Source organism: Anser brachyrhynchus (assembly GCF_964034855.1).
Source record: "Anser brachyrhynchus genome assembly, chromosome: 4".
Taxonomy (NCBI): Eukaryota; Metazoa; Chordata; class Aves; order Anseriformes; family Anatidae; genus Anser; species Anser brachyrhynchus.
Genome location: NC_137698.1, coordinates 66,741,840 through 66,768,375, shown reverse-complemented (window position 1 = coordinate 66,768,375; position 26,536 = coordinate 66,741,840). Strand labels below are relative to the sequence as shown.

The following is a 26,536-nucleotide window of genomic DNA, read 5'->3' as shown; positions in this document are numbered from 1 at the left end:
GAAGCAAAGCTCTTTCTCATTTGAATTAGCTGCTAATTGTGCAAGTGCATAGGTGGCCACTAAAATAGGAACAGTGTGTATTTCATCTGAAGTGATGTTCCTACCAAAGTGCGGTGACATGTTGCTTTGCAAAGTAAAAGATATATATATATACATATATATATTTGCTAATAAGTATTGAATCACTTATGGATAAAAACATGAAATAAAAATATTGTTGTAGTGAGCCAGCTTCTTCCAAGATTAAGAAATGGTGTCTGGGTCTGCATCTGTCCTTTTCACTGCAGTGCAAGGCCTGATGGTAATGGCAACCCCCTGCCAGCCTGGGGGACATGGTGGCTCTCTCAGCCCAGCCACCCTATGGCAAATTTTCCAGCGTGTGCTCTCCGGTTCCAACTCAGGCAAAAACTTTTTACTTACCACGGTCCTTTGAACAACTAATCAGAGTGTTTCTCTGCTTTGCCTCAGAGAAACCTGCCAACACCTTCTCTCTTCATTCTGCATTTAATAGATACGTCAACGTTGCTTAATGGAGGACGGTGAAAAGGTGTGTTTTGTACTTGGCTCTGAGCGCGGCGGTGCGCCCTGACAGCAGCGCTGTCGCTGGCCCAGCATAGAGCCACCATTGTTCTATCGGCTCTGATGCCAGTTCAGTCGGTGCTAGCTCAGATATTTCTCTGCAGTGCTCTTTTGCAATGCATAAATACCCCCTCGTGCAAAGAAAAATTCAAAAGCATCTCGACTGCATATCCATCATTTATAATTATAGTGGGATTAAAATAGAGTCGAGCCTTCAGTTGGCCTCGTGCCGCAGCACTGCTGTATTGCAGCAAAAGGCTTGGAGAGCACAGCAATAATTACTGCGGACTGTGTTTTAACAACCAGTGATGATTGCAAGGAGCATCTTCAAGGATATGGGGGCGGGGGGCAGCCCTGCACATCTGTCAAAGCCTTAGATGTCTAAATGTTATCTGTGTGAGCTGCAAATTAGCAGTTCTCCAACGATATGGCTCCAGGTTAGGTGGCCTTGGGGAAGGCGCCTGCAGATTTGTGAGCCATTGCTGTACGCTTTGAAGCCCCTGAGCTGGGGAGGCTTCTAAGAAAACTGCTCTAGCTCTGTCAGCGTATGTGAGACAAATCTGACCTGCTGGTGTTTGTTGTTCCAGCCTACTTTGTTCTTAAATGTTGAGCTCCAGCGTTATGCTAGCAGATGCTGCATTTTGCATTTAACTTTTTGGTGCAGAAGAAATGATTACGCTTAGTCTTCAAATGTGATAAGATTGAAACTTGGAAGTCTGCGTTCCCCAGCCGCAAATGAAGCAGGAGTGGTTTGAGTATTTACTTGCAGTATTGTGTTATTGGACGGGAAACAGCTTTCAGGGCTGTTTTATGAAATTACTAGATTACTAGAATGCTGCTGCATTCCTCAGAGTAGGAAAAAATCTTAAATAGTCTGACCAGCAAACAATACAGTTGCTGTTTTAGGCACAGTCTGTAGAGTTTGTAATATATGCTGATCTAGTCCTGTTATGTAATTGGTATCCTTTGGGAGCATCGCAAAACGGGGATGTTTGTTTCCTGAGGCTGTTAACAGTGTTTGAAGTTTCTGTATAAGATACAGACTGAGGAAAGGTACATTGATTTTTAATGTCTTCTGTTCTTTGTGATTTTTTTAAATGAGTAATTATAGAAATGTGATGCACTTAAACTTGATTGCAAATTTATCGTTGGTTTTTGCACACTGCACCTCTCTAGAAATCAGTCTTTTGGGGCCAGGGGTGCATCTAGTTCGTGATATACCAGGGTGATTTAGCACTTACTCATTTTGAGTTCTTGAGTAACCCCATCCTTCATCACATTTATTTAGTTGGATATGGGTATATAACCTAAGCCTAGGGGCTTTAGTCTTTCATGAACTGAGTATTGTGAGATGAGCTTTTAGACTAATGTAATGTTGTGTAAGACACTACTGAATTGTTAACATTAGTCCTTTCCACGTTCATATCAAACCTTAAAGCAGTATGGTTGGTAGTGAAATGGATACAGAACAGTTGTCCTGTTCATTTTTACACAAGCCTAGGAGCGGCCTAGGTGTTCTATCAGTAGCAGTAACCCCTACTGACATATATAAAAGAAATGGGATTTTTCTGTTCTTGGGATCATTACATAAACTTGTTGAAGAGATCTTGATATAATCCATAGGACCTAAATGCATGATCTTCAATCTTGGCATTAGTTTACACGCTTAAGCCAACCACAGTACCTGGATAATCCTGAGAGGTCACAAATGCTGATTTCAAAGGATGCTTAGAAAGGATCTAATGCATTATGATGTGCATGATCTTCATCAAAGAAGCATTAGGCACTCCCAGAAGTCCCACAGTTATATGATCTTGTGACAGACCCAGAGGCAAATTCGGAGTTGTCAGCTGAATTGCCTTTGGAGCCTGCCAAGCAAACAGATGCTAATGTTAGATGAGTATCTACACAGCTTGGCATCAAGCTCCCCTGACAGCCAACAAGCCCTGTTGTGACCTTAGCTTGCTGGTCCACTGCTGGGAATCACAGAGGAGATGCCCAGCGATGTTTAAGATAGAGCTGTATGTTGCCCAAAGTGTTTGGACATAGTTTATTGGATGCTGTAATTGGTGTGTCTGATCAGTAAATTTAAACACTGCCATCTACCCTCCTGCATTAAGACTGAGAAAATTCTGCTAGTTCTGCAGTCTCCAGAGCCCCTTCTGCTCTGAGGCCCCCAGCCTCAGCCACTTTTAGCAGAAAACCCTAATATAATTTGACACAATGGAGTGTAAATGTTGTCTGTCTATGTGCAGCACCAATTGCTAGGAGTAACGTTCACTAATTGCGAGTACAGTGAGTGTTCCTGAGCACTGCACACAACTGGCATGAAGTGGCCCTTGTCTACACTGGTAAACTTCCAGTCTCCAAAATGTCGGGGCTGCATGCGTGCTGCTTGCTGGGAAACATCCATGGCTTGTGGTAACACCTGGAGCATGCTGAGGTGTCATTTGGGGGAGAGCAGATTATCACAAGCCAAAAACCTGTCAAGGCCCACTCTTAACGATTTAACAGTATTAATTATAACACAAAGCCCAAGAATGTACCGGAGCTCTCCTTCATTTACTTGTGCAGATCCCGTTGTGTCCCCTGCTTTCCTTGTCATCACTCTGCGCTTAAGGACTCTGGCTCTAGGCCAGCTCCTAGCTCCAGCCCTTCATGATTTTTAAGATTATATACCCCCAGCTTCACTCAAAAGCTTGCTCAGTAGGACTTTTTCTTCCATGGTGTGTGTTATTGCGATGCTTTGTTAGGTCTCCATCAGCATATTCATTTAACAACATGCATAATCATTAGAACTGAATTCAGGAGCATTTAAGTATCTCGACAAGTGATTAAGTGCTTTGCTAAACAGAAATGTTTTGCTGAGGCATAGCCTGGATTATCTGTGCCTTAGTATGTGTATAATCAAAACTGCTTCTCTGATCTTCAATAAAAACTCTCAAGGATCCGTTTCATTTTTTTTCCTTTGTGTAAAATGGGAATGCTAACATTTCCTTACTGACTTCCCTGGGTTGCTGGGAGTTTTAACGCCAGTAAAGCACTTTGAACACAAGAACTGCTGTGACAGAATTACTGAGAGCTTTGCTTCTGGAATTTAATTGCTCCCTTAAAAAAAAAAAAAAAAAAAAAAAAAGAGTTGAGAACCAGCTGGCAGGAATATTCTATTGAAGTTCATACATATTATGTGGGAAATAACATTCATATTGAATCAGGTTATTCAGTATCACATTTTAAATTTTGGACGACTTTTCATTACCCTTGGACATATTTTACATTAATCATTTTCCTTTAAAATTCTAAATATGTTTTTGTTTTTGTCTGTCTTTAATAATAATCTTTTAACAAAACTTAATGTTTGTTCCTTGTAGACCACTGTATTTATTGTGCACAAGTATTCACTTCAGACAGTGAACCTAAAATTAATATATATTAGTAATTTGTACAATTTCAATTTTTGGCATTTGTTTGCTTGAAAATAAGGGGTTAGGTTCAAGGTCCTTCTGTGCTCTCAATAAAACCCGGTTGCCTAGCATTTTTAGCACTTGGCAGCACCATTTCTAATCTGTCTTTTGCTGGCAGCCAGGCTGTGCAGCTCCTTGCTGTGAAATAACATGGAGCCGAGCAGGAGCTCCCAGCTCAAGCAGGCTTTGCTCTGTGAGGACCAGTTTAAACCCCACTCTGGAAATTGTAAATACATAATGTGATGCCCGTGGCAATTTTCTTTTCTTTTTTGCCCTTCACTGTTAGTTGGTAAGAAGAGCAGACTGGCACATTTCCTAATTGTGCTAATGTTGGTGAAGCAGAGGGTTTTGAGCCTGTTGCTGAATCCTTAGCTGTCACAGTTAGGCCTGCCTCATTTGACAGCAAACACAGAAAGAAAGGAACAACCAGATGTACTTCTTTCTTTATTTTATTTTTTTACAGAAATCTCAGAAGAATAAATTGCTATCATATGTTACACTGTATAAACTGTGGAGAAGCTTTTTGGGGATATGCAGTTCGGAAGCTTTTTGTGGATATCTTTGAGCTAAAATGCAGATTGATCTTCAGTGGTTTATTGAAGTGTTGCTTGTAAGAATAGCAGCTATAAGCAGTGTTACTGAGTGGCTTACAATTACCAGTGATGAAAGGCTTTCTAGTGGGTTTTTCCAATTTGTTCAATTTGAATAGGATGGAGGGATCAGTGGTTCCCAGGCTTAGCTGCTTTGGATATCCCCAATGGCAGAAGTGCCTGCCAGAGGCAGAGTCAGGCCCAGCGTTGCCGGTGCATGCACATGGAAGGCTGGTGTTCTTCCAGCACCGTGCTTCGGGTGATGCAGCGCCACTATTAGGGAGAATACCTAAATAGGTATTAAAAGGAATTACGGTAAGCTTTTTATCAGTCCATTGAGTATTTCAGATTATAAAGGTACAAACAGTGCACTTACTGACTTCGTTAAGAAAAATAGTAACATTAATTAGGGGTTCTGCAGAACTAATGACTGAAGCATTGCAGTCTTGCTGATCTAAGCAGGTCACCTTGAACAGGAAGAAACTGAAGTGTATGTAAACTCTAGCCAGAATTTTAAGAACTGTGTCCTAATTTTCAGCTACACTGCATCTAACAAATGTTCCTTGACCTTATTTATCACTGAAGTAGTGGGAAACTTCCCATTTACTCCAGTGGGCATAAGGTCAACTCTCTAATCCCAAAGGTTTTGTACTCTGCAGGAGGGAGGTGGGTGCCAGAACCTCTGAAATAAGGGCTTTGAGATTTTAAATTAGGAATAAAAACATGGGTCACTTTATGAAAATCTGAATCTGTGACTTGTATTCAGTGTGAAGTCTTTTTTAGCACAGAGCACAGAACCCAGATAATCTGCTTTACATATTTGTGCTGTAGGCAAAAAATACTTTTTCACATTGACTGTGCTCCAATAGTTGCATGTCATTTCCTGATTTTCTAATTTGAGAAATACCACTAGAAATTAGCATGTGATTAAAAAACTGTTGAAAACATTTTCTAAGCTCTAAAAATAAATACCTATAAAAATATTGGAGGAAAAAGCTGTATCAAAGCTCAAGGCTACAAATAGTAAATCACAGTGGTGGTAGGTGCTCATAGAATCATAGAATATTCTGAGTTGGAAAGGACCCACAAGGATCATCGAGTCCAACTCCTGGGTCCCCAAAAGACTACCTCAAAATCAGACCCTATGTCTGAGAATGCTTCCAGATGCTTCTTGAGTTTCAGCAGGCTCGGTGCCACGCCACTGCCCTGGGGAGCCTGTCCCAGTGCTCGACCACCCTCTGGGTGCAGAACCTTTCCCTAACCCCCAGCCTGACCCTCCCCTGTCCCAGCTCCATGCCGTTCCCTCGGGTCCTGTCGCTGTCCCCAGAGAGCAGAGCTCAGCGCCTGCCCCTCCGCTCCCCTCGTGAGGGAGCTGCAGGCCGCCATGAGGCCTCCCCTCAGCCTGCTCCGCTCTGGGCTGAACAAACCCAGGGACCTCAGCTGCTCCTCATACGTCTTCCCTTCTAGGCCCCTCACCATCTTTGTAGCCCTCCTTTGGACACTCTCTAATAGTTTTATGTCCTTCTTGTGCTGTGGTGTCCCAAACAGCACACAGTACTCCAGGTGAGGCCACAGCAGCGCAGAGCAGATCAGCACAATCCCTTCTCTCAACCGGCTGGCAGAGCTGTGCCTGATGCACCCCAAGATATGGTTGGCCCTCCTGGCTGCCAGGGCACGCTATTGACTCATATTCAGCTTGCAGTTGACCAAAATCCCCAGATCCCTTTCCCCAGTGCTGCTTTCCAGCCTCTCATTTGCCAGTCAAATTTTGGATTTGATTTCTGGAGTTTCTTAAATAAGTTTGTTCTCTTGTTTGTGAGCACTGAAGCTGCATTCAAATGTTCTGGAAGGGAATGCACTTTCTTTGGTCCTTGAAGCTATAGAGATGTATAGACCTGTGAAACTCTGCACCATCCTGGTGTGGTATCATGATCAGCCAAGGCAGATGCAGCTCACTGAGGTGTGTATGCATAGCATTTCTAAAATTCAAAAGTTAGATGATTAAGGATGAAAAAAAAAAAAAAGTAAAGGATTTACTCAGTGCTGGTGAGGATTTGAGGTTAGGAGATCTTTACTACCCTTATTTTTTTTACTACTTTGTATTACTGTGCCCAAGTGAAATGTTCATGTTTAAAGCAGCCCTTCAGGAACTATTCAGCATTGAAGCCTGTTGTTTTGGATTTCACATCAGAAGGAAATTACTATACTCAAGAAGCAAGGTGATATTTGACAATAAAGTTACTTTTTATTGCTTGACAGGATTAAATGGATACTGCCCTTGATATATTTGTCCTTGCTGGAAATGAAGCCAGGCAAAGCATCAGTTAGGAAAACAATGACACAAAGTGCAGCGAGCACACTTCTCTGGACTTTGTTCTGCTGATTGATCACCTTGTTTCGCTGATCCCTGAAGCACTTACACTACTACCACCTATGTTCAGAAGTTGCCTTGGCCAAAATCAGCTGCCTGTTGTGCTTGCATTGCCCATACACCTATTATGGAACAAGCACCATTTAATAGAACAATCATCAACCAGGTTTAAAGCCATAATGAGCAAGAAAAATTGTAAAGGGAGTGATTTAGCCAGGTGACAAATAATGTTGGGGCAAAGCGGCGACAGATCCTTCATTTCAGACTACTTTCTTACCTTCTGTTGTGACATTTACTTGTGCTCTTTCACGCTCAAGCTCTTGCACGTGCTCTCTCACATATGCTCTTTTGCTACCTTTTTCATGCTCTGCAAATCCTTTTTCTCTCTGTGTTTTGTGCACATTTGCTTGCTCTTTTTCTCACATCTGTCCTCAAATGGCCACGCAGCTGTGTACTAGCTTGTCCTATGTTGCTCTGGTGACCTGGGGTAAGGTGGTTCATCAACAAAATGTCTTCCAGTAGAGCGAGTTTGCTTTCTGGTGTGTCAGCTTTAGCACCGCCGAGCAGGACAGTGTGACGTGTGAGATTTTTCATTGTGCTTGCTTGCGTTTTGTGGGGTGGTTTCTGATGTCATGATTGTATGACAGTGCTGTGAACCAGAAGGAATGCATGTTACAGAGCCTACTGTGTCAAGTAGGAAACTTCACTATTGTCAAAAAGCCTTCTGCCAGCTACTTCAGAAATGAAGGATCCATCTGGCCCTCATACCTTTGAGGTTTGCATACAACAACATATTCTAGTATTCTGGAGGAAACCTTTGAAACTTCAGCTTAAAAAAAAATTTAAAGGGCTCTTTCTTTGCATCCAATTTTTTTATTTGCCTTTTCTTTTTTTTTTTTTGACCAAGTCTAAACTAAACTCTGACAACACAGCTCACTCTAATGGCCTCCTTTCTTATGATATACTGTAATAGTTCTCATCTTTTATCTACTATTTGTCCTCTTGTTTTATATCTCTTTTTGTTGCAAGCTTCTTTGTTGTTTCTTCCAGATTATGCTCCTCAGGGACTTTTGTTTCAGTATCACTGAACATTGCTTGCAGCCATGCCAGATTGTGCTGTGATCTTATTGGATTTCACAAGCCAAGGTTAGGCCAGGTCAGAACTTGGTTGAAATAACGTAGGCTACAAGATTGCCTTCTAGCCACTGAGAGCACACACAACAAAAACCTGACAGAGATGCTGCTTTAGTCAGCTCAGGCCCTGTGTTGTGAAGCTGGTTCTGGTGGATGTGGTACACAGGAGAAGTTCAGACCTATTCCAGTCAGTAGGATTTCACAGCCTTATGTGAGAAAAATACTGATGTTAATTCTACTGTTCTGGCCTATTCCAAATCCTTCAGTTCTCTATCTTGATTATACTGCAATTGAGCTGTGTATTATATTCTTTGATCATCTTTTCCCTATACCACTGCATGCTGTTGTTTGCCCTCAAAACTTACTATCACTGTCCAAAAATCTGCATTTCTGTGTTGGATGAAATAGTTCTGAAAATTTCATTACCTACCCGATCTTCTGAAGCAAAATTAGTGTATATAAAGCATACCAGTACCTTCAAATGAAGGGCCCCAGAAAGGCAGAAATTATTAATTAAACATAGCATACGGAAAAGTACAGTTGAGCTTTTATTAGAGTTGCTTGAGGTTTCTGACAAAAAGACTGTATAAAGACAAATAAGTTGAGGCTTTGGCTCGTGTAATACATTATGCTAGAGTCCCCCTAAGTGATACAAAAATTCATTATACAGATAAGGGTTTTCTAATTATTTGTAAAGGTATTAGGACCAGTCTGTGTTACCTTTTACTTAAATCTCGAGGAATATGCTATTAATAACTTTTAAAATAAACCTGTGAGAGACTAGAAAGTGAACACACAAAAGTAAGTGATGGTAAAAAGCAAGTAAATGCCAAAATAATTTGGGCTGCATGTTCCTATCTTTGTTTCATCCCACCCCACAGTGAGTCTGAGCAGGGCCTGCTGGAGAGTTTATTTGCCTGCAACTGTGCAGGAACAGTAGTAGTAAAGCTGAGGGGAGAGCAGTACAAACAGCTAGAAGTGTCTTGATGTACATAGACTTACGCTGATATACTTAGATCTATTAAAAAAGCTGAATATATATAGCTAAGCAGCAGCTGTTCAGTACAACATCACCATTAAATACCCTTAAAGACTGTAAATTGTGAAGCTGCAGAGAAATTAGTTAATGAGGTACAAAAAGACAGAGACGACTAGGAGTCAGGGAATGAAATGCTTTAGACTAGATCAGAAAAAACTTCCTGTTGATGCAGGCTGTAGAATAATCTCCCAATATGCTGTGTTTCTGTGAATACGTAAAAGTGATCTGGGGAATGAAATATGTAATACCTGCTGGAAAAATTTGCTGTGGCAGGATGTGGAACAGATGATCAGGTGTATACCTCCTTGGAGTGTTCTCTCATCTTTTGAAGGGTTTTGGTTTGCTTTTTGCAGTTAGCATCTGCATGATGAATCCTCTGGTTTTTAATTGTGTGAAAATGTTGAGCATCGTCACTTTTGAATACAAATTTACATACATTTCTGCATAGATAAAATGGGGAATTTACAAACAGAACGAGAAGATTAATATAGGATAAAAGTGGAGATTTGCAATCTGGTTGGAAACATTTGCCCATTGACTATTGAGGTTACCCATAACTGTTCTTAATAGGTAAATTATCTCTCTCTCTGATAATCCTAATTGTTAGCGTGGCACTGTCAGCAGAGATATGGAAGGTGTAGTGCAGAACGAGGCTGAACAGAGCCTTTCATCTCTGCCATCCCTTGTCAAGAGCTTACTGTACATGCAAATTCACAAGCTCTTGCATTGTGGAGCATTTATATATCCCTGAGAGGGTGAAATCTGGTAGTTAACTGCTCTGTACTCTCAGGGGGCCGTTCTCCAATGTAAGAATATGCAGGATGTGACCATAGTGGCTTATGTTGCTATAGCATTGACAAATATGTAGGGGAATGTTCTGCTGAGGGGGACGAATAGCTTTGTAGATTGATTCTGTTCCTACCTCCTCTGTCTTAGAAAGAGCCAGCCCAGCTAATCTTTATGAAAACAGCATGACTAATGCTTGCCTGCTGAACTGATAGGTTGGAGAAGATATTTTGGCTCTTGTTTTCAGCTGTTATTTACAGGATCAATAAAAGTGATTTTCCAATTCAGGGCTAATTTTTTTGCCAACAAGCTGCATAGCATGTAAAGTCAGAATATTGGTTCTGCACTTTTTTTTTCTTTTTTTTTCTTTTTTTTTTTTTTCAGAACAATTTAAAAACCATAGGTAGCTTCCAGTTCAGAATTCACTTCTCTAATAGAATGGAGGGATGCCTCTGGAAGAAACACCTTGAGGGGGAAAGAATTTTTTCTCAAAACTACATCACAATCCACTGCATACAGATACCTAAGCTATAGCTGCTTTTATTTAAACAATAATCATTTAACCGCACACAATACTTTAATAAACAGAACATAGTAACAAAATGCTGAGATATTTTGTTATAACCCTGGTTCAGTTGCTATCGTCATCTTTGCAAGTACTCCTAATAATTTCACTGACATTGGCTGATGCCCTCTGTAGTTTTTTGTGACCGCTTACAGACCATGCCATGCCATTGTGGAGATATTCCAAACCAATAGCAAGTGTATGCACACATCCAACTTTAAATACCATTCATTCCTTTTGCACACAATTCTTTTTTTCTGCTTCTTTTGTGACCTGTTGTGAAAATCTTGTATGCACAAGATATAATACACATATTTATTACGTTCATCCCCTCTGATTTGCCCTCCTGCCTCCATGCACACTGATGACAAGAGTCTCCATTCCAAAAGCACCATCAGTATGAAATGTCCGTAGGTCTGCCTGTATGGCTGGGGTCGGATACAGGTTTAAATTAGTAAAATCATGCAGGTATTCTTTTATAAGCAGGAACCCACACCTACCATTGGTATGAATTTAGCATGATAAGAACAAAATAACCAAGAAATATTCTTCCACTGGAAGAACTATGAATGAACTTTATGTGCCAGAAAAAAATATTTAATTTTTGTATGTAAAAAAATGCGATTTTTTAGATCCAGCCCAATCCCTCCCAAGCCCCAGGGCGTCACCAGTCATAGCCTCTCTACTCTTCCTGTACACTAATAGGACTAGGGCTTTTGGGGTAGTTACATGTAAAATACAGCCTGTGGAAGTTCACATAAAGATCAAAGGCCAATAGCTTTGGGAAGCTTTGTGTTGGCCCCAAATTTCATAAGTCACCAAGTTCTGTTTCTCTCAAAGAGTACACATCCATGCATTTTATTCAGCAAAAAATGAAAATCACATACATACTTTATGATTCCCCCTCTCTTCTGTACATACGCAGTGTGTGGGTAAAAAAGAATAAAAAAGATGAACTTTTTTCTTGCTCAAAGAGAATGTAATGATACAGAATTCTTAAAAAGATCGAAAGAGATACGTCTTTGTTGTTTTTAGTGTAAGGTTTTCCATCTTTAGATGGTGAATTGTTGAAAAACCTTCCAGTAGAAATCTGGCTTTTGGGAAGCTGTGTCGCTGACGAGAGCTACTGGCAACAGAAGCTTTCTAACACTCAACTACTGGTTTATTAAGAGAATAATAGGAGCAGATGTTTTCAATTCATAAAATGTATCAAATAAGTGGTACATCCACTTGTTTTTTCAAATCTTTTGAATTTTAGTGAACTCATTTGGGGCTAGGTTTTCAGAAGCGCTTAGCCCACTTGCAGCCCCATTGTTCTCGGTATAAACTGATGGATGACGAACACGTTTGAAAACCACAGCTTTTAATGCCTAAAGGGAAGCTGCTAACTACTGACGCTTCTCAAAACGTGGCCCGTGTTTCTGATGAGTGAATACCGATCATTATAGAGGATTCATACATGCAGTCTCTGAGTAATACCCTGCGTTTGTCTGTGATTGTATATACGATGGCTTCTTAATTTACTATTGCACTAGGCATTTTAATTTAAATTATGCTAATAGTGTAGGATTAACTGCGGATTATGATTCTAGCATTTGCTGTCATACGAGCAGAAGAACCAGTTCTTTTGCTCCTGTCGTCTCTTTTCTCCCTTCTCATGCTGATGTTTAGTATTTTGTGCTCAAGATTGGCCTCAGGTTTTGATGAGGTTTCTTGTATAAGCTGATGCAATTACTTAGGGAAGGAGAATTGTTGAAAATTAGAAAAAGAAGAGACTGCGATCTTTTTATCTTCTGATGACACGTTTTTATGGTGCTGAAATGATTTACTGAAAACTCGGATTTGAATGGGCTCTTGGCAGCATGGCATAGTGAGCAGTTCCTCTGTGGCAGGACAAGCCATGTATGCTTTGCTTTTGCGCTCTTGGCTCAGACACACGGTAGAGGAAACCAGTGCTCAGGGTTTTATTAAAACCCTCAGAAAGGGTAAAGAATAAATAACACAAGCAACGGGAACGAGCCTTGAAGTTGGTGAAAATAGCAGGAGGCCAGTGCTGTCTGCTATCTCCAATAGTGAAAAAAGCTTTGTAGCAGTCTGAGTTTGCTCTTCCTCAATCGTAACCTCTCCAAAGATCTCCTCCACTCCAAACTGCAGATGTGCTGGAAACACAAGTTTGCCTCGTTATGTTTGCACTTGTTTTGTTGTGTAGCAACCTCAGGTTCTAGCGGCATGCAGCCTGTTTGCATTAGTGCCTTGCTGGTGAATTCATCCGTATTCCTTCAAATCCTTCATTTGTTGCATTTTTGTGGAGTGCGTGATATTTCTAATGGCTTGGCGTTGTAGCAGCACTCTGAAATTTGCCTTTTTCTTTCTTTTTTCCTTTCCAGCTGATATTATTTCTACAGTTGAGTTCAACCACACTGGAGAACTGCTGGCTACTGGTGACAAGGGGGGTCGGGTTGTTATATTCCAAAGGGAACCTGAGGTATGTGAGTTAACAGCTTGCTAAAAATAGTTTTAATTTTTAATACTTCAATTCAATCTACCTGAAAAATCTGTTTATAATTTCAAGACTGAGTTAAACAGAATATCATCTCTTTGGTAAGGAAGTGAAAGAGGGTAAGGGTCTTTTCTTCAGAAGTTTGCTCTTTTTCCTGCCCCAAATAAAAATGCTTCAGAGCTCCAAAATTCTAAGCTAAGAAGAAAGATGGTGATTTTTCTTTTACTTAAATCACTTTTAATCACTTTTGCCTGTTTGATGGAACTGTTCCATTTAAAACAATGTTTGTCCTGTGTTACCTTTTCTGCTTTGGTTTTAAATTCAGCCATCTGCACTATCTTTGGTACAAAGCTTTACTGAATAATTGACATTTCTTCAAAAATTCTGTCTTTTATTAAATGTTGCTTCAGTACTTACGGGAAATTTCATTCCTGTAGAAACAAATCTGTCAGTCTTGTTTTAAATGAGAAATTAAATTATACTTTCAATACTTTTATATTTATAAGACTGCTTATACATCTTCCCCAAGAGCTGGAGATAATATATTGCCATCATAAAACACGTGTTTTTGTTGTTCTTATTCTCCATAGAGTAAAAATGAGCCTTACAATCAGGGGGAGTACAATGTTTACAGCACTTTCCAGAGCCATGAACCAGAATTTGATTATTTGAAGAGCTTGGAGATAGAAGAAAAAATAAACAAGATCAAGTGGTTACCACAGCAAAATGCAGCTCACTCACTTTTATCAACAAATGGTAAGATAGAAGAGAGTATGTAGGACATGCTGGCCTTTTGTTCTTGTATGTTTTAAAGCTGACTGTATATATTTAAATTCTATGTTCATTTTAATCTACTGTTTTAGTAATTTCCTGTTTCAGAGTTTACTGAGGCTGTCATGCTGACTCTGATATCTCTTATTTATTCATTTTATTCATAGTCACAGTTTTTTTCCTTTTGACTATCTATAGACATTTAGAGTGCTATCCATTTCTGCTCTTTGTGTGCAGTGCTATCCTGAAATTAATTCTGTAACAAAGGCATCCCCTTACTCAGCAGCTGTGTTTCACTGGGGATTTAGAATTTTGTCTGCTGTATTTGTCATAACTTTTATTCTTTGTAGATGTGTAAATGAATGCAGGCGAGAGAAATGAATTTCTTTTTCATTCATTATCATCAGAATGGTTTATTTAAGTTCTAAAGAGTTACAGTCTTTGGAAGACAGTAGGAATAATAATAAGATATTGATACTGACTCATCTTTTCACATGCTTAAGGCCTATTGATTAAGAAATGCAGTATCACTGCTAAGAGGGGATATGCAGATGTGACAGTGGGAAGAACCTGAATGGATCCTAATGTGCACAGGTATCATTTAGGAAAGATTTGGACACCCACAGCTGTTATTACTGCTAGTGATGCATGAGACAAAAATATCCAATTTTAAATCTTATCTTTAAATCTTTAAATCACATTGTAATCAGAAATTATTATTATTATTTAAATGTCTGAGCATAACTGGAAATTGTTGATAGAAAAATAGTGTCATCTCACCTTTGGGAATTAATGGTTTAGAGCATAATGATTACTTCTAGTTAAAATTTATAGCAATAAATAGTATTTACATTAATTCACAGTAGGCAGTGCGTCATTTTATGTTTTCTTAAAGTTGCCTTTTACTTTTTGGGGGTCACTGTTGCAATATTTGAAAGACAATGTGTCTGTTATAGCTAGCTGATTTGTGATAATTTAATGCAGCTAATTATGGAGTTTGAGAGTTTACTTCTGCACTTTTCCCTCATTTGGAATATCCCTCTACTTCAGATAACTTTAAGAACTGCTTCTTCCGAGTTCATGATACAAAAGCAGATTATTAAAAGTAAAGCTCTACATTTTCATTTTAAAGTTTGTTTTTGGAAATGCTGAGCAATACACCCTAGTCCTCAGATATGCTACATTTACAGTTGGTCTAGTAGACTTTTATATCAAATTTCTGATTAATATTAAGGTGGGAGGGGGGAGAATGGAAGGAATAATCACTGTTGCAAGGGGTTAATCCAGCTGACAGCCCAATATCCAGCAAAATGTTTTGCCCTCTATTTTCCCTTCTTCCTAACTCTGGAGCATCCTGGCTGACCTCTTTATGGTAAGGAGAACAGAAGCAGTGCCATGGGCATAGCCTGTGGAAGTTGGCTTTGGATTGCAAAATGTTTTTCTGTGTCAAGGAAGATTCCTAGTGTTCAGGCACAGTAAGGCTGAAGTCTGAAGATTCATCACATGCATACTGGTGAAAACAGTTTTAACTTTAGGATACTGAAGGCCCGTGTTGAACTCCTTGCTGTCTCATAGACTTTCTGTGAGAATTTATTTACAGTGTATATCAATTCCATGCCTATTAGAAGGGGATAATAGAATTTTCCCTAACTTGTAGAGAATGAAGACATTACGTGCTATACATGCTCGCATGGGGCCAGTTGTAGAAACACCTTGAATACTGGCTTATATTTACCCATTTCTAGGCCTGGTATTTTAATGTGACTTTTGAAGTTGTAGTGCTCTTCTAGTTTAGGATCTTAAGCACAGTTTTGGTCAGAAAAATGAGAACCGTGAAGCAGCATCCTATAAAACTTTTACAGAGCAAGACAGGTCTGCACCTGCACAAATATGTTTCCATCCTTCTAAGGAGATCTTCTGTCTGTTCCTGCACGTCACCTCTCTATCAGAGGTGATCTTGGTTCCTTTCTAGTTCACGTGTTACCAACAAGTTATCAGCTAAGCTTTGACTGCAGCGTCTTAATTAATGGAGGCAGAAGGAAGCCACCAAGGCTTTCAAATCCCACTGTGGATTTGCAGTGCTCACATTTAGCAAATTCCTGCTTTGCGTTGTAAACTGAACTAATTTTGTAGTGTAATAATAAATTATTAAGATTCATTGGTATCTTTTGTACCAGAAAGTACTGGTTCGCTGGGTAGATCAGCATGTGACCCATACAGATCCTTTCATCTGAGGATTTCAGACTTCTTACCAGACATTAATTAATTTAAACTTCACAGCACCCTTGAGACTGAAGGAATACTGAACCTCACAAAGATATTTCTATATTTTGTGAAACATAAGCATGCTTAAAATTTCTAGGGAGTTTTTAAAGTCCAGAAGGCAGATGAAGAAGAAGAAAACCAACACATGATATCCATAACCACTAATAGCCAGTTTTCCCTTGGGAAAGGGATGGGTTTATCAATACAAGTCCAACAATGGAAAATACACTTTTCATTTTTCTTATTTATTTTATAATTGCTGCATCTATAAATATTAGGCTAGATAAGCAGAAAAACACTAAATAGAAATATGTAGCGTAATAAAAATCCCAAGTATGTGGTGTAGCCTATATATATTTTTAGTAATCAATGTGACTGATACAAATGAAATGTATTGAACGTTTATATGGAGCTCTTCAACTGCAAATTGAAATAACCTCTTGTTCTGTAGATTGATCAACTGTACTATTTTTGTTGCTTGAAAATTAGCATATCAATATCTTTAGGAGATGCCTAATGATAAAAACACTCAGAGAAGTGGAGCGATTGATTGATTTTTAAAATAAAAAATGGTCAAAGTTGAAGTTGCTATAGAAATGAGAAATGCTTCGTGTATTCATATATACTGCCTTTAAAATAATTTGCACTAGCATTTGAAAGAAGTATTTGGATCACCCACACTGGGGAAAGAATTTTGATGAAATGGGGGTGAAGGAAGGAAAGGGAACAAAATGAAAATGATGCAGGAATGGAGGTTAGCAAAGGCTGTGGTGGCACCTGAAGTGCAGAAGCTTTGGAAAGTCTTTGACTGCTCCATGAACAGATGTGTAAAACAACTGTTAGAAGGTCTTTTTCTTCTTCCTTCCTTCCTTCCTTCCTTCCTTCCTTCCTTCCTTCCTTCCTTCCTTCCTTCCTTCCTTCCTTCCTTCCTTCCTTCCTTCCTTCCTTCCTTCCTTCCTTCCTTCCTTCCTTCCTTCCTTCCTTCCTTCCTTCCTTCCTTCCTTCCTTCCTTCCTTCCTTCCTTCCTTCCTTCCTTCCTTCCTTCCTTCCTTCCTTCCTTCCTTCCTTCCTTCCTTCCTTCCTTCCTTCCTTCCTTCCTTCCTTCCTTCCTTCCTTCCTTCCTTCCTTCCTTCCTTCCTTCCTTCCTTCCTTCCTTCCTTCCTTCCTTCCTTAATTTTATTTTTATTTTTTCAGGAGAAGAGTTGGCATTTATTTTTCTGCCTAGGGTTGGCAGGTTGGACTTGGGAGTAGACAGTATCAGGGAAATCTGCAGCTTTAAATTGAGAAGAAACTCCATGTGAAATGTTTTAAACATCTATTTATTGGCTTCATAACCTCTTGCTTAAGGAGGCATCCTTATTCTGTCATCATGCGTCATGATCATATCCATCATCAAAAAGGGCGAACTTAGGTTTCGTTCCATTCTCTGTGAGATTAATACATTTTTTTACCCCCTTTTCTCTCTTACCCTTGCAACACATTTCTCTCTGTTTTCTTAGCAGTTATTTCTGCTGCTTTCCCTTGTTAGGAGGGCAATTTTTTTTCTATTTCACACAATGTTTTCTTTGCTGGAACTCGTGATGTTGTACCAATACATCACTGCCCACTCCCACAACAGGCCAGGCAGGTATCATTGGTCTCTCTTCTTATATAGTTAAGAAGCAACTTAGCAAACTGGCTTTAGTATCTGGATTGTTTCCTTGCATAGTCAGATTGTCAGGATTGGCATTCAGCTGTGAGCTATGAGTGGTTTTGGTCCGTTCCACCTGCAAACTGCTGAGTTGGATATGCATGTGCTCTGCAGGGTCTGTCAACCAACAGAACCCTCTGACTCACTTGAGGGTATGGGGTTTTCTTTATAAGTATTTTTTTCAGTTGGCAACATTGGTTGGATGTGCAACCTTTAGGGACACAGACTGTTTCAGTGTGGGATTTGGCTGAGCCAAGGTGCAGAAACTTCTTTAAGGAATAGTTTGTGAAATGGGAAGTAACCACATTCAGAATTCCTATGTTGACAGAAAGCTGTCTTTTCTTTTAAAGATAAAACAATCAAGTTATGGAAAATTACTGAAAGAGATAAGAGACCAGAGGGGTACAACTTAAAAGATGAAGAAGGAAAACTTAAAGATCTTTCTACGGTAACATCACTACAGGTAAGCTGTTGTCTTTGTCCAAAATCCAGTTGTTCCTGTACGAAGAAAGTAGTTATGTCTTACTCAGTAAAAGATTTAAATATGTAAGTAGTGCTAAGAATATATATGATTATTCTCACTGAAGTTTTAGCTGACTTGAATCTATAGCATGTTTTTCAAGACACAAGTGCTTTATGATTAGTGACCAGCACAGAAATGTTTCCACAGTATATCATCAGTTTTATTCTTCCTTATAAAATTATCTCAACATGACTTAACATACTTTCACATGGGATTCTGGAACCTCGTGTGCTGGAAGCAGTCTGCTTAATATTAAAGAGTGTACTCACCTCATTCAGAGTAACTGAATTAGACAGTACAGCGAAGTTCAGTCTCATCTTTATTACTGTAGTATAAAAGAATTATCTCCTTTCTGAAGAGTGGGATTTGCAGTAGTTTGTGCTCCAGTGAATGCAGGGCTCTGCATTGCTGATGAATGCAGTCATGGAGCTCATATAAGCATGTATGATGTTGTAATAGATTTTTGTTCTCAGACTTTAATGGCTGAATTCACTTCAGGCGTTTTTCCAAAGGAAGTGGCTAAAGGTTATAACTAGAAGGCTATGTTGTATAAATGCTGCTATTTCATCCATGTTAAAAACAGTCAACTCCCACTTCCAAACCAAACCAATATTGTCTATTGTGAAGAAAAACCTCCAAAGTCTGAAGATCTACATGAACGGAATACAAGTAGGATGAAATACCTATTCGGTATGATTAAGCAAACAAAAATGTTTAGGATTGCTTATAACCTGAGAATTCAGAGAACCATTGTTTTGTTCCTTTAGTAGCAAGTTAAACTCAAAGCTTTAACTTCTCTGTGTTCCTCTTTAAATGATCTTGTGGACTGATGTATGATAGATTGTTTCTGATGCAGTCAACCACATTAAATAGTCCCAATTGAGCTTCAAAGCCTGTCTGTGTTTAATGCTTTACCAACGTGGAATAGATTGGCATTGTCTAGATATTGAAACATGACACTGAAGTGACACACAGGGAAATAACAAGGGTGCAATGGTCAGTTGGCTTTGTTTTGTAAGATTTCATTGATTACGTTTTGCAGAGATTATAACCTTTTTGTCCCTTGTCTTTTTTTATGCGATAGAGACATCAAAAGAAATACTGTAAGTGACTTAAACAACAAACTCTTTAGGAAAATCAAATACTAGGAATTCATTGTTTGCTTGCTAGAACCACAACCTCCTGCATATGTGGGACACTAGCTCCTGCTGTGAGACTGGCCTGCACTGTGGCAGCTGCCAGTGCCTCTCTTCCAACGGTCCAAGCTTTCTGTCACTCTGCCTGGCTCTCCATGGCTCTTGTGTCTGTTCTTTCCCCCTTGGCAAGGATGGCCTAGCCCAGCTATTCATCCATAGAGAAATTCAATTTGCATACACCACTGAGAAATTTTATAATTTCACTATCTTTGAATGCTTGCTCTCCATCAGACTCTCATCATGCTAGCAAAAAAAATAAAAATTAAAATCATACTCTTTTCTGGTTTGTTTTTTGGCAGGTGCCTGTACTGAAACCTATGGATTTGATGGTAGAAGTCACTCCCCGGAGAATCTTTGCTAATGGTCACACCTATCATGTCAACTCAATATCTGTCAACAGTGACTGTGAGACATACATGTCAGCAGATGATCTCAGGATTAACCTCTGGCATTTAGCAATCACGGATAGAAGCTTCAGTATCCTTTACTGTGGTTCTTTTCTCAGTGTTGATAGCATTAGCAGGGCTTAAGAGAGCCATTTCAAAATATTTTCTGCAGATTAAAAAAAATACCTTACACCTATCAGAAACCCTGCAGTGTTTGTAACAGAAAATGCTCAGATATCATAAAACTAAGAGGTTGCAAAATTCAGGGAATTCTGTGTGAAAAATAGCAGTCTTGGAGTTGGTTAACGACAAGTAAACAGGAAAGTGATGCTGACCAAATGATAACTAACCACCTGACTAGCATAATTTATACCATTATTTCCTGAAGACACTTTATGCTGAGCTACTCCACCTTTTTTTTGCTGAAAAGTCTGTCCTTACTGTGTTGTTTTCCCCTGTTCTCCATCATCCTTCTTTGCAAAACCTTTATGTCTGAGGTGTGCACAGTTTGGGGGTTAGGCTCAGCTGCTTCATGTGAGTTGTGTTTGGGGTTAGTGCAGTTGTTGTGGTATCAAGCACTGGCATCGTCCTGAAAGCTGTGTTGTGGGATCGTTCCAATCATCTGCGAGGCTGCCCCTGCACTGCAGTGGGATGACTTGCAGGAGGAGCAGAATGAAGGGAGCCAAGAAAAGTGATTCTCTGCATTTTGCAGAACATAAAGGGACTAGCAAGACAAGAAATAGGTTATGAGGCCAGCTCAGAATATTGTCTTCCTTTTTGTGATTTCTGCTGTTTTGTTTGTTTGTTCGTTTTGTATTTAGAAAGGAATTAGAAGAATATTTCTCCATGGAGGCATATGAGGGACTATTAGATGTTAAAGGGAAATTGTTGTTCTGCTGGGGACATATTTCTGAAAGAGAACACCGACATGAAGGGGTGTTCTTCCTGTCCGTAGCAGTCTTCCATGTTTCTTCCTTCATAAGCTTGTTCATCTGTGGAGCTTGGCCCATGCTCTGTTTGTCACAGGAAAAAAAAATAAATCATTAAATCAAACAACTATTGATGTTCTTAAAAACAAAAACCAAATGTTTTTTGTGCCCTTGCAGTGTCAAATGACAGGTGCCTTTACCCTTCGGGATTGTAGATAATGTGAAATTGGAAGCAAATTGAGGAGATAGTCCTCTTCTGTCTTTCAGCTGTCTAGATTAAGTGGCCTCAATGGTGCCTTCTTTAATAAGATTGGTTTTTGGACCAATTTATATGTGGTCTTTCAAAGCACAGCAGTATCTGCCATTGATATCCAAGCAACTGTACTTCTGTCATTTCATAGAAGAGAACAGAGTGGGACAGTTTTTTTTTGCCAGCACACCTGTATGGAGTAGCAGCATAGTTTCTGACAGCGTCCTTCTCACTGTAGCTTCAACCTCCAGTCTTGTGTCTGTCCTGGACACTTCTGTAGGTGCCTACTGTGTGTTTTCTTCTTTTCTTCTAAAGCAGAACAAGCACAGCAGTCTCTGTGTGTCTGTGTATGATAACACTCCAGAATACTATCTAATCTATCTAATCTCCAGAATACTTATATGTCTTTGCTTTTGTTGTGTTAAAAGCTGTTTTATAAAATATGGATTGTCAAGAGAAATATTGCTGACAACTTAAAAAAATATGTATATTTATTATAGTTCATGAGGACAACATGAGTTTTTATTAAGGCATTTCCCATGGTTAAGAGCTTACTGACTGAAATATCAGCCCCAAATGAATTTTTAAACCCCAAGTGTGTGTAAATCCTTGAAAATAAAAGACTCGCTATGGGGGTATTGATACAATCGGAACAGAAGTTTTGTGAATGTGTTGGTGGTAAACAATTCTTAGCATTTATGCAGAGCCTTTTATTTTCAAATAATTTATATATAATGATCAGTTTATCTTCACAAAAGAATAAAAGGTTGGTAGATGGATGGATTTGTCTGCTGTATTGTGGATGAGGAAGCTGAGGCAGAAAGTTTAAAGAAATTGCTTATGAAAGCTATAAATTGTCTTTATTTATAGTTTATATTTATCTTTAAAAATTATCTTTATCTAATTTCTGATTATTCTTATAAATTTATATAGACTGTATTCACTTCTGCTTCAGACAGTAGAGATTGTACCTGTACTCTGTTGTCTGACCCAGATCATCAGGCAGATTACTTTTACTTAAATCTTTGACAAACAGAAAAGTTGAGGTAGGCATGCCAAAATAATAGGTTCAGAGTATTGCTCATAACAAGGAATTACTGGACAATCAAGATAACTGGAAGAAGGGAATGAGTAAGGTAAACATGTATCAGATTTTCCACTTTTTTTTTTTTTAATCATTGTTATTATTATTATTCCATATAATGCCTTGTAAAATTGCAGGGGCATGCTTTCTACTAGGTTTTGAAATCTGTCCAATAAAGAAAATTCATTTCTGTCCTACAGAAAACCCAGTTACATAAAACTCTCCTGGAAGTAGATTAGCTTCTGGTAAAAGCATCAGGCATGCAAGTTGCAATTAGGACTAGACATATTAAGATGAAAAAATTCTGCCAAGCAAACAGTTTAAATTATAAATGAATGTTGCTGGGCTTGGTGCCTTCTGCTACACAGCTAGGAGGACAGGCAGGAGAAGGCTCAGGCAGTTTTAAAAATGCTTGCTTCACACCTTTTTATTAGATGTAAAATGGAAATGAAACATCATGATTTTTCCACTCCAGGCTTGATTCCTTGAAGTACATGTTTACATGTAAAACACTAAGTAGAAAATATTTTGGTCCAAAGTGGCATTTGTTAATAAGGGATCTGGCAGTGATATGTATTTGTCTTTCTACTTTCCCTCAGAGACAGCGCTGCTCCATATAATGAACTGCAATCTGTTTACCCAAGAGGCCGGTTGTGACAATGACACAACAAATACAGTGGTGGAGTTTCTGGACATTCAGCTCGTGTTTGAACATTTTTACAAATTACACGGGAAAGGCTGGAGAAACACAGTCAGATTAGCAGTGATATTCTAGTTGTTGATTTTTTTGTTTGTTTGTTTTTTCAAGTAAAATAGTTTGTCTTGTAGATTTTTTTGAGAACAGTTGGGTTATAACCATTATTCTAGCAGTTTTACAAATCACTAGGAATTATTTATTTCTTTGAAAACAAAAAGACAAAGCAATGCAGATCGTAAGTTAATTCTCTTGCTGGCCCCCTTGGAAAATATTGTAATTCAGCTTTGCAAAATTTGACCAGAATATGTGCTTTAGATAAAGCCTTAGGCAAATCAGATGCAATTAGTTGTTTTCTGGTTTGCTTTTTTATTAGCATAAACACTATCTGGGGTGAAAAGCAGACAAGTGAATTTTGTGCTATGGCTGTGTAAATTTTCATGAGGAATATGCAAGACTTCTGTACGTTACTTCCCAATTGCAAGCAGATTTGCTCTGTATCGTTTGGGCAGGAGGAGGCAATGGAGAAGAGGAGGTGAGAGGAAAAGAAGGGGGAAGGTCAGCTGGTAAATAATTATGCATATGAGGCTTTTCTTCACTGAAAGGTTTTATGTGTTTGGTTGTGTTATGGAGAGCAGGTCTCACTGTCCTTAATTATAGATGATACTCTTCAGTGGAAAGGAAGTGAGGGAAAGGTTGCTGTATTTGTTAATGTTGTCTGAAATGGTGTAGCAGTGTAGCCCATAGCTTAAACCTTTAGATAAGTCATCTTGGGTGTAGTGAATGAGAAAACAGGACAGCTGGAAGCATACTGATAAGGCTTACTTCGCATCAGCAGCAATCTTTGGACTATCTAGCTGCACTAAACATTCTTTATGAGAATGTATTTGGATCACTCATAGAACTGTGTAGCTCATAGCACTTGAACTCCCTTCATTTCCTGGTAGCACACTATTTCACTCTGGAGGCTGTCATGGCATTGCTATGGAAACAACATCACCGTTTCCAGCATGTACTCATCTTGAGACTCATCTTGACTAAAATACTCATTTCTCAGTCAGATCAATATAGTCCAGTGTTATCCCGTTTTAATAAAAAATTCCTTCTTCTGTGTCCCAAAAGGGTTAAGCTAATTAGCAAATCACCATAGCGCCTTCTTATAGTCTAATATATTCCAGCATTTGAAGCATATCGTGGATAGTCAGATCGTTAGGCACTGTATCTTGGGGAAGTTAATTTACTTACAAAGCAAACAACAACAATAAAAGCAAAGAAGTAGTAAAACCAAAACATCACAGTACATAGATGGAGACCAAGTTTGTGGCAGCCCCTTGTGCACCTGAATAACATGGGGCTTTTAACATCATGCTCTGGGGGCTGCCAACAGGCTGGGGAAGATATCTAGTCTTACAAAATTCCTGTTACCTGCGTCGGTGCTATGTATTTGACTGCTAAGCTGAAAACAAATATGCAGTATTCTCTTGGTGTTCATGGAGCTGGAAGACGGCAGGCTTATGCCCTTGAGTGAGATAAAGTTGCTTCTATAAAAATCCTCAGACGCGATGACAGTGCACAAGCTGTATTCACAATGCATTTTCCATGCTCTCAAAAAATTGCCTTCACTGCATGAGAACCTGCTTCTTCCCCCACCCCAGCTCGGTTTTCCTCAAGCGTACACTTTCTGTTTGGAGAGTTTGCAGACATTATTTCTCTTCTTTTGAGAGAAATGTATAATATATTTTAGCACTTCCTATTCTGTCAAGAAAGTTTCTGCCACCTGCATCATGTGATTAAAAGGTACATACTGTACCAGGAAGCCATATTCTAGCAAGAGTGGCTACCAGCAAAATTTGAGTAGCTTTTCCTCAAACTGGTGGTGTTCTTGTATTTTTTACTTCCCAGGGTCCCCCCTTCTCCCACATGCATTTTCTCTGTCTCTCTTCTTTAAAGGCAAAATGAAGATGTCTGCAAAGCTAAAATCACATCTGTAAGTCAGAAGTAGGGGATTGCAGAAGGGATTGCTGTATGGACAAACTATCTGTACAGTTTAGCAAGTTTGTTTAGAATGTAGCTGTTGAGGAATGGTTGCTTTGCTCTCCTAATTAAAACACTGCTATGTGAATAACTAAGGGGAATAAAAGCTATTTTCAACAAGCTGCTTAGATTCTGGATTGATGTAATGTATTCTTTAATCTCTCTCTCTCTCTCTCTTTTTTTTTTCTTTTTTTTTTTTTTTCAGTGGGGTAATACTGGCCTTGTAAAAATAAGAGCTGACAGTAGGGAGGGACTCTGTCAAGGATTGTAGTGATAGGACAAGGGGTAATGGTTTTAAACTAAAAGAGGGTAGATTTAGGTTAGATATAAGGAGGAAATTCTTTACTGTGAAGGTACTGAGGCACTGGAACAGGTTGCCCAGAGAAGCTGTCGATCCCTGGAAGTGTTCCCTGACCCTGGCCAGATCCCTGGCCCTGGAAGAGGCCAGGCTGGATGGGGCTTTGAGGAACCTGGGCTGGTGGGAGGTTTCACTGCGCATGGCAGGGGGGTTGGAACTGGATGGTCTTTAAGGTCTCTTCCAACCCAATCCATTCTGTGATAAGTGATTTTGAAATTACTTATACAACTTTAGATACAAAATCACCCACTAATTTGAGGATTGTGTACGCAGAGGTGATTTAGTATTTAGTTTTGCTAGCATGTCATTAACAGATCGGGAGCAGGTACTGTAGTTCTTATCCCTAATGCTGAATCTTTCTATGTTAGCAAAGAACCACAGATGGTGAAAAATTATAGGTCACATACTGTCACTGACTGAATCTCAAGGCTCAGAAATAGGAACCAGCTCCAGCATGAACCATGTAAAGTGCTGCTGATAGGACCTTACGAAAGTGCTGTCCTGTATACATGCGATAGTGCTTAAGGGTTCTTAAGAGAATTCTTGAAATTGTGAAAAATAACCCATAATTTCTGGAAAGAGTCTTCTCATTTAATTATATGCAATTCAGATTGCCTTTTTCAGATGCCTGGAAAAGAGAGGATAAACTTCTGTTTTGTAGTGAGCCATGAGGTGTCTTTCCTGTCTGAGTAGAGTTTCCATGCCTTTTCCATATTGATCATTCAAAGCTTAACAAATATATCAAGTTTATAAATGATTGCCGGAAGTTGGGCTCTTCAACAATATTTTAGGGCTTTTTCAACGAGTATTATGGACCTGGAAAAGCAAGCATGGCTATACTCTTTGATGTGATTGCAGTAGCTATTGAGGAGGAAAGAAGGATGCTTTGCCACTGTCAAGGTGAAGTGTATGTATGTTATTTCTTGTCTAAAGGTCTGACCCACCCACATTCTGATATTCTTCTTCTCTTTTCCTCTTGGTGAGCTTATTCAGAAATATACCCTTGGCTGCATGAAAGTAAAAATATTTTTGTTTTCTGTAGTTGTTGGGAGAGGGACTTCTGCATTGTGCTGAGAAGTTCATGAATAATGTTACCCAAAATAAACCCCATTGGAGATCAAGACACAGATTTGTAGTCAGGTGGGTTGGAATAGCCTGAATTTACAACTATCAAAAGTTTATCCATCATCCCAGGAGATACAAGAGCTGGGAAGGGGACAATCTCTGTTAGACCAGGTAAGAGTTAAAGTAACTTTAATCAGTGTTTTGGAGAAAAAAAAAAAAGCTGTAGTGAAATGTGCTTTGTCCTGTCTTCCTTTTTTTTCATG

The 26,536-nt window shown here is 39.2% G+C and overlaps 1 protein-coding gene across 1 annotated transcript in view; it reads left to right on the top strand.

Moving 5' to 3' along the window:
• PPP2R2C (protein phosphatase 2 regulatory subunit Bgamma) overlaps window positions 1-26,536 on the top strand; it is a 186,444-nt gene that overhangs the window by 119,972 nt on the left and 39,936 nt on the right. The window contains 4 exon segments of the mRNA XM_080588977.1: window positions 12,916-13,013; window positions 13,619-13,784; window positions 18,105-18,217; window positions 19,773-19,950. Coding sequence (XP_080445103.1) covers window positions 12,916-13,013; window positions 13,619-13,784; window positions 18,105-18,217; window positions 19,773-19,950 — 555 coding nt within the window.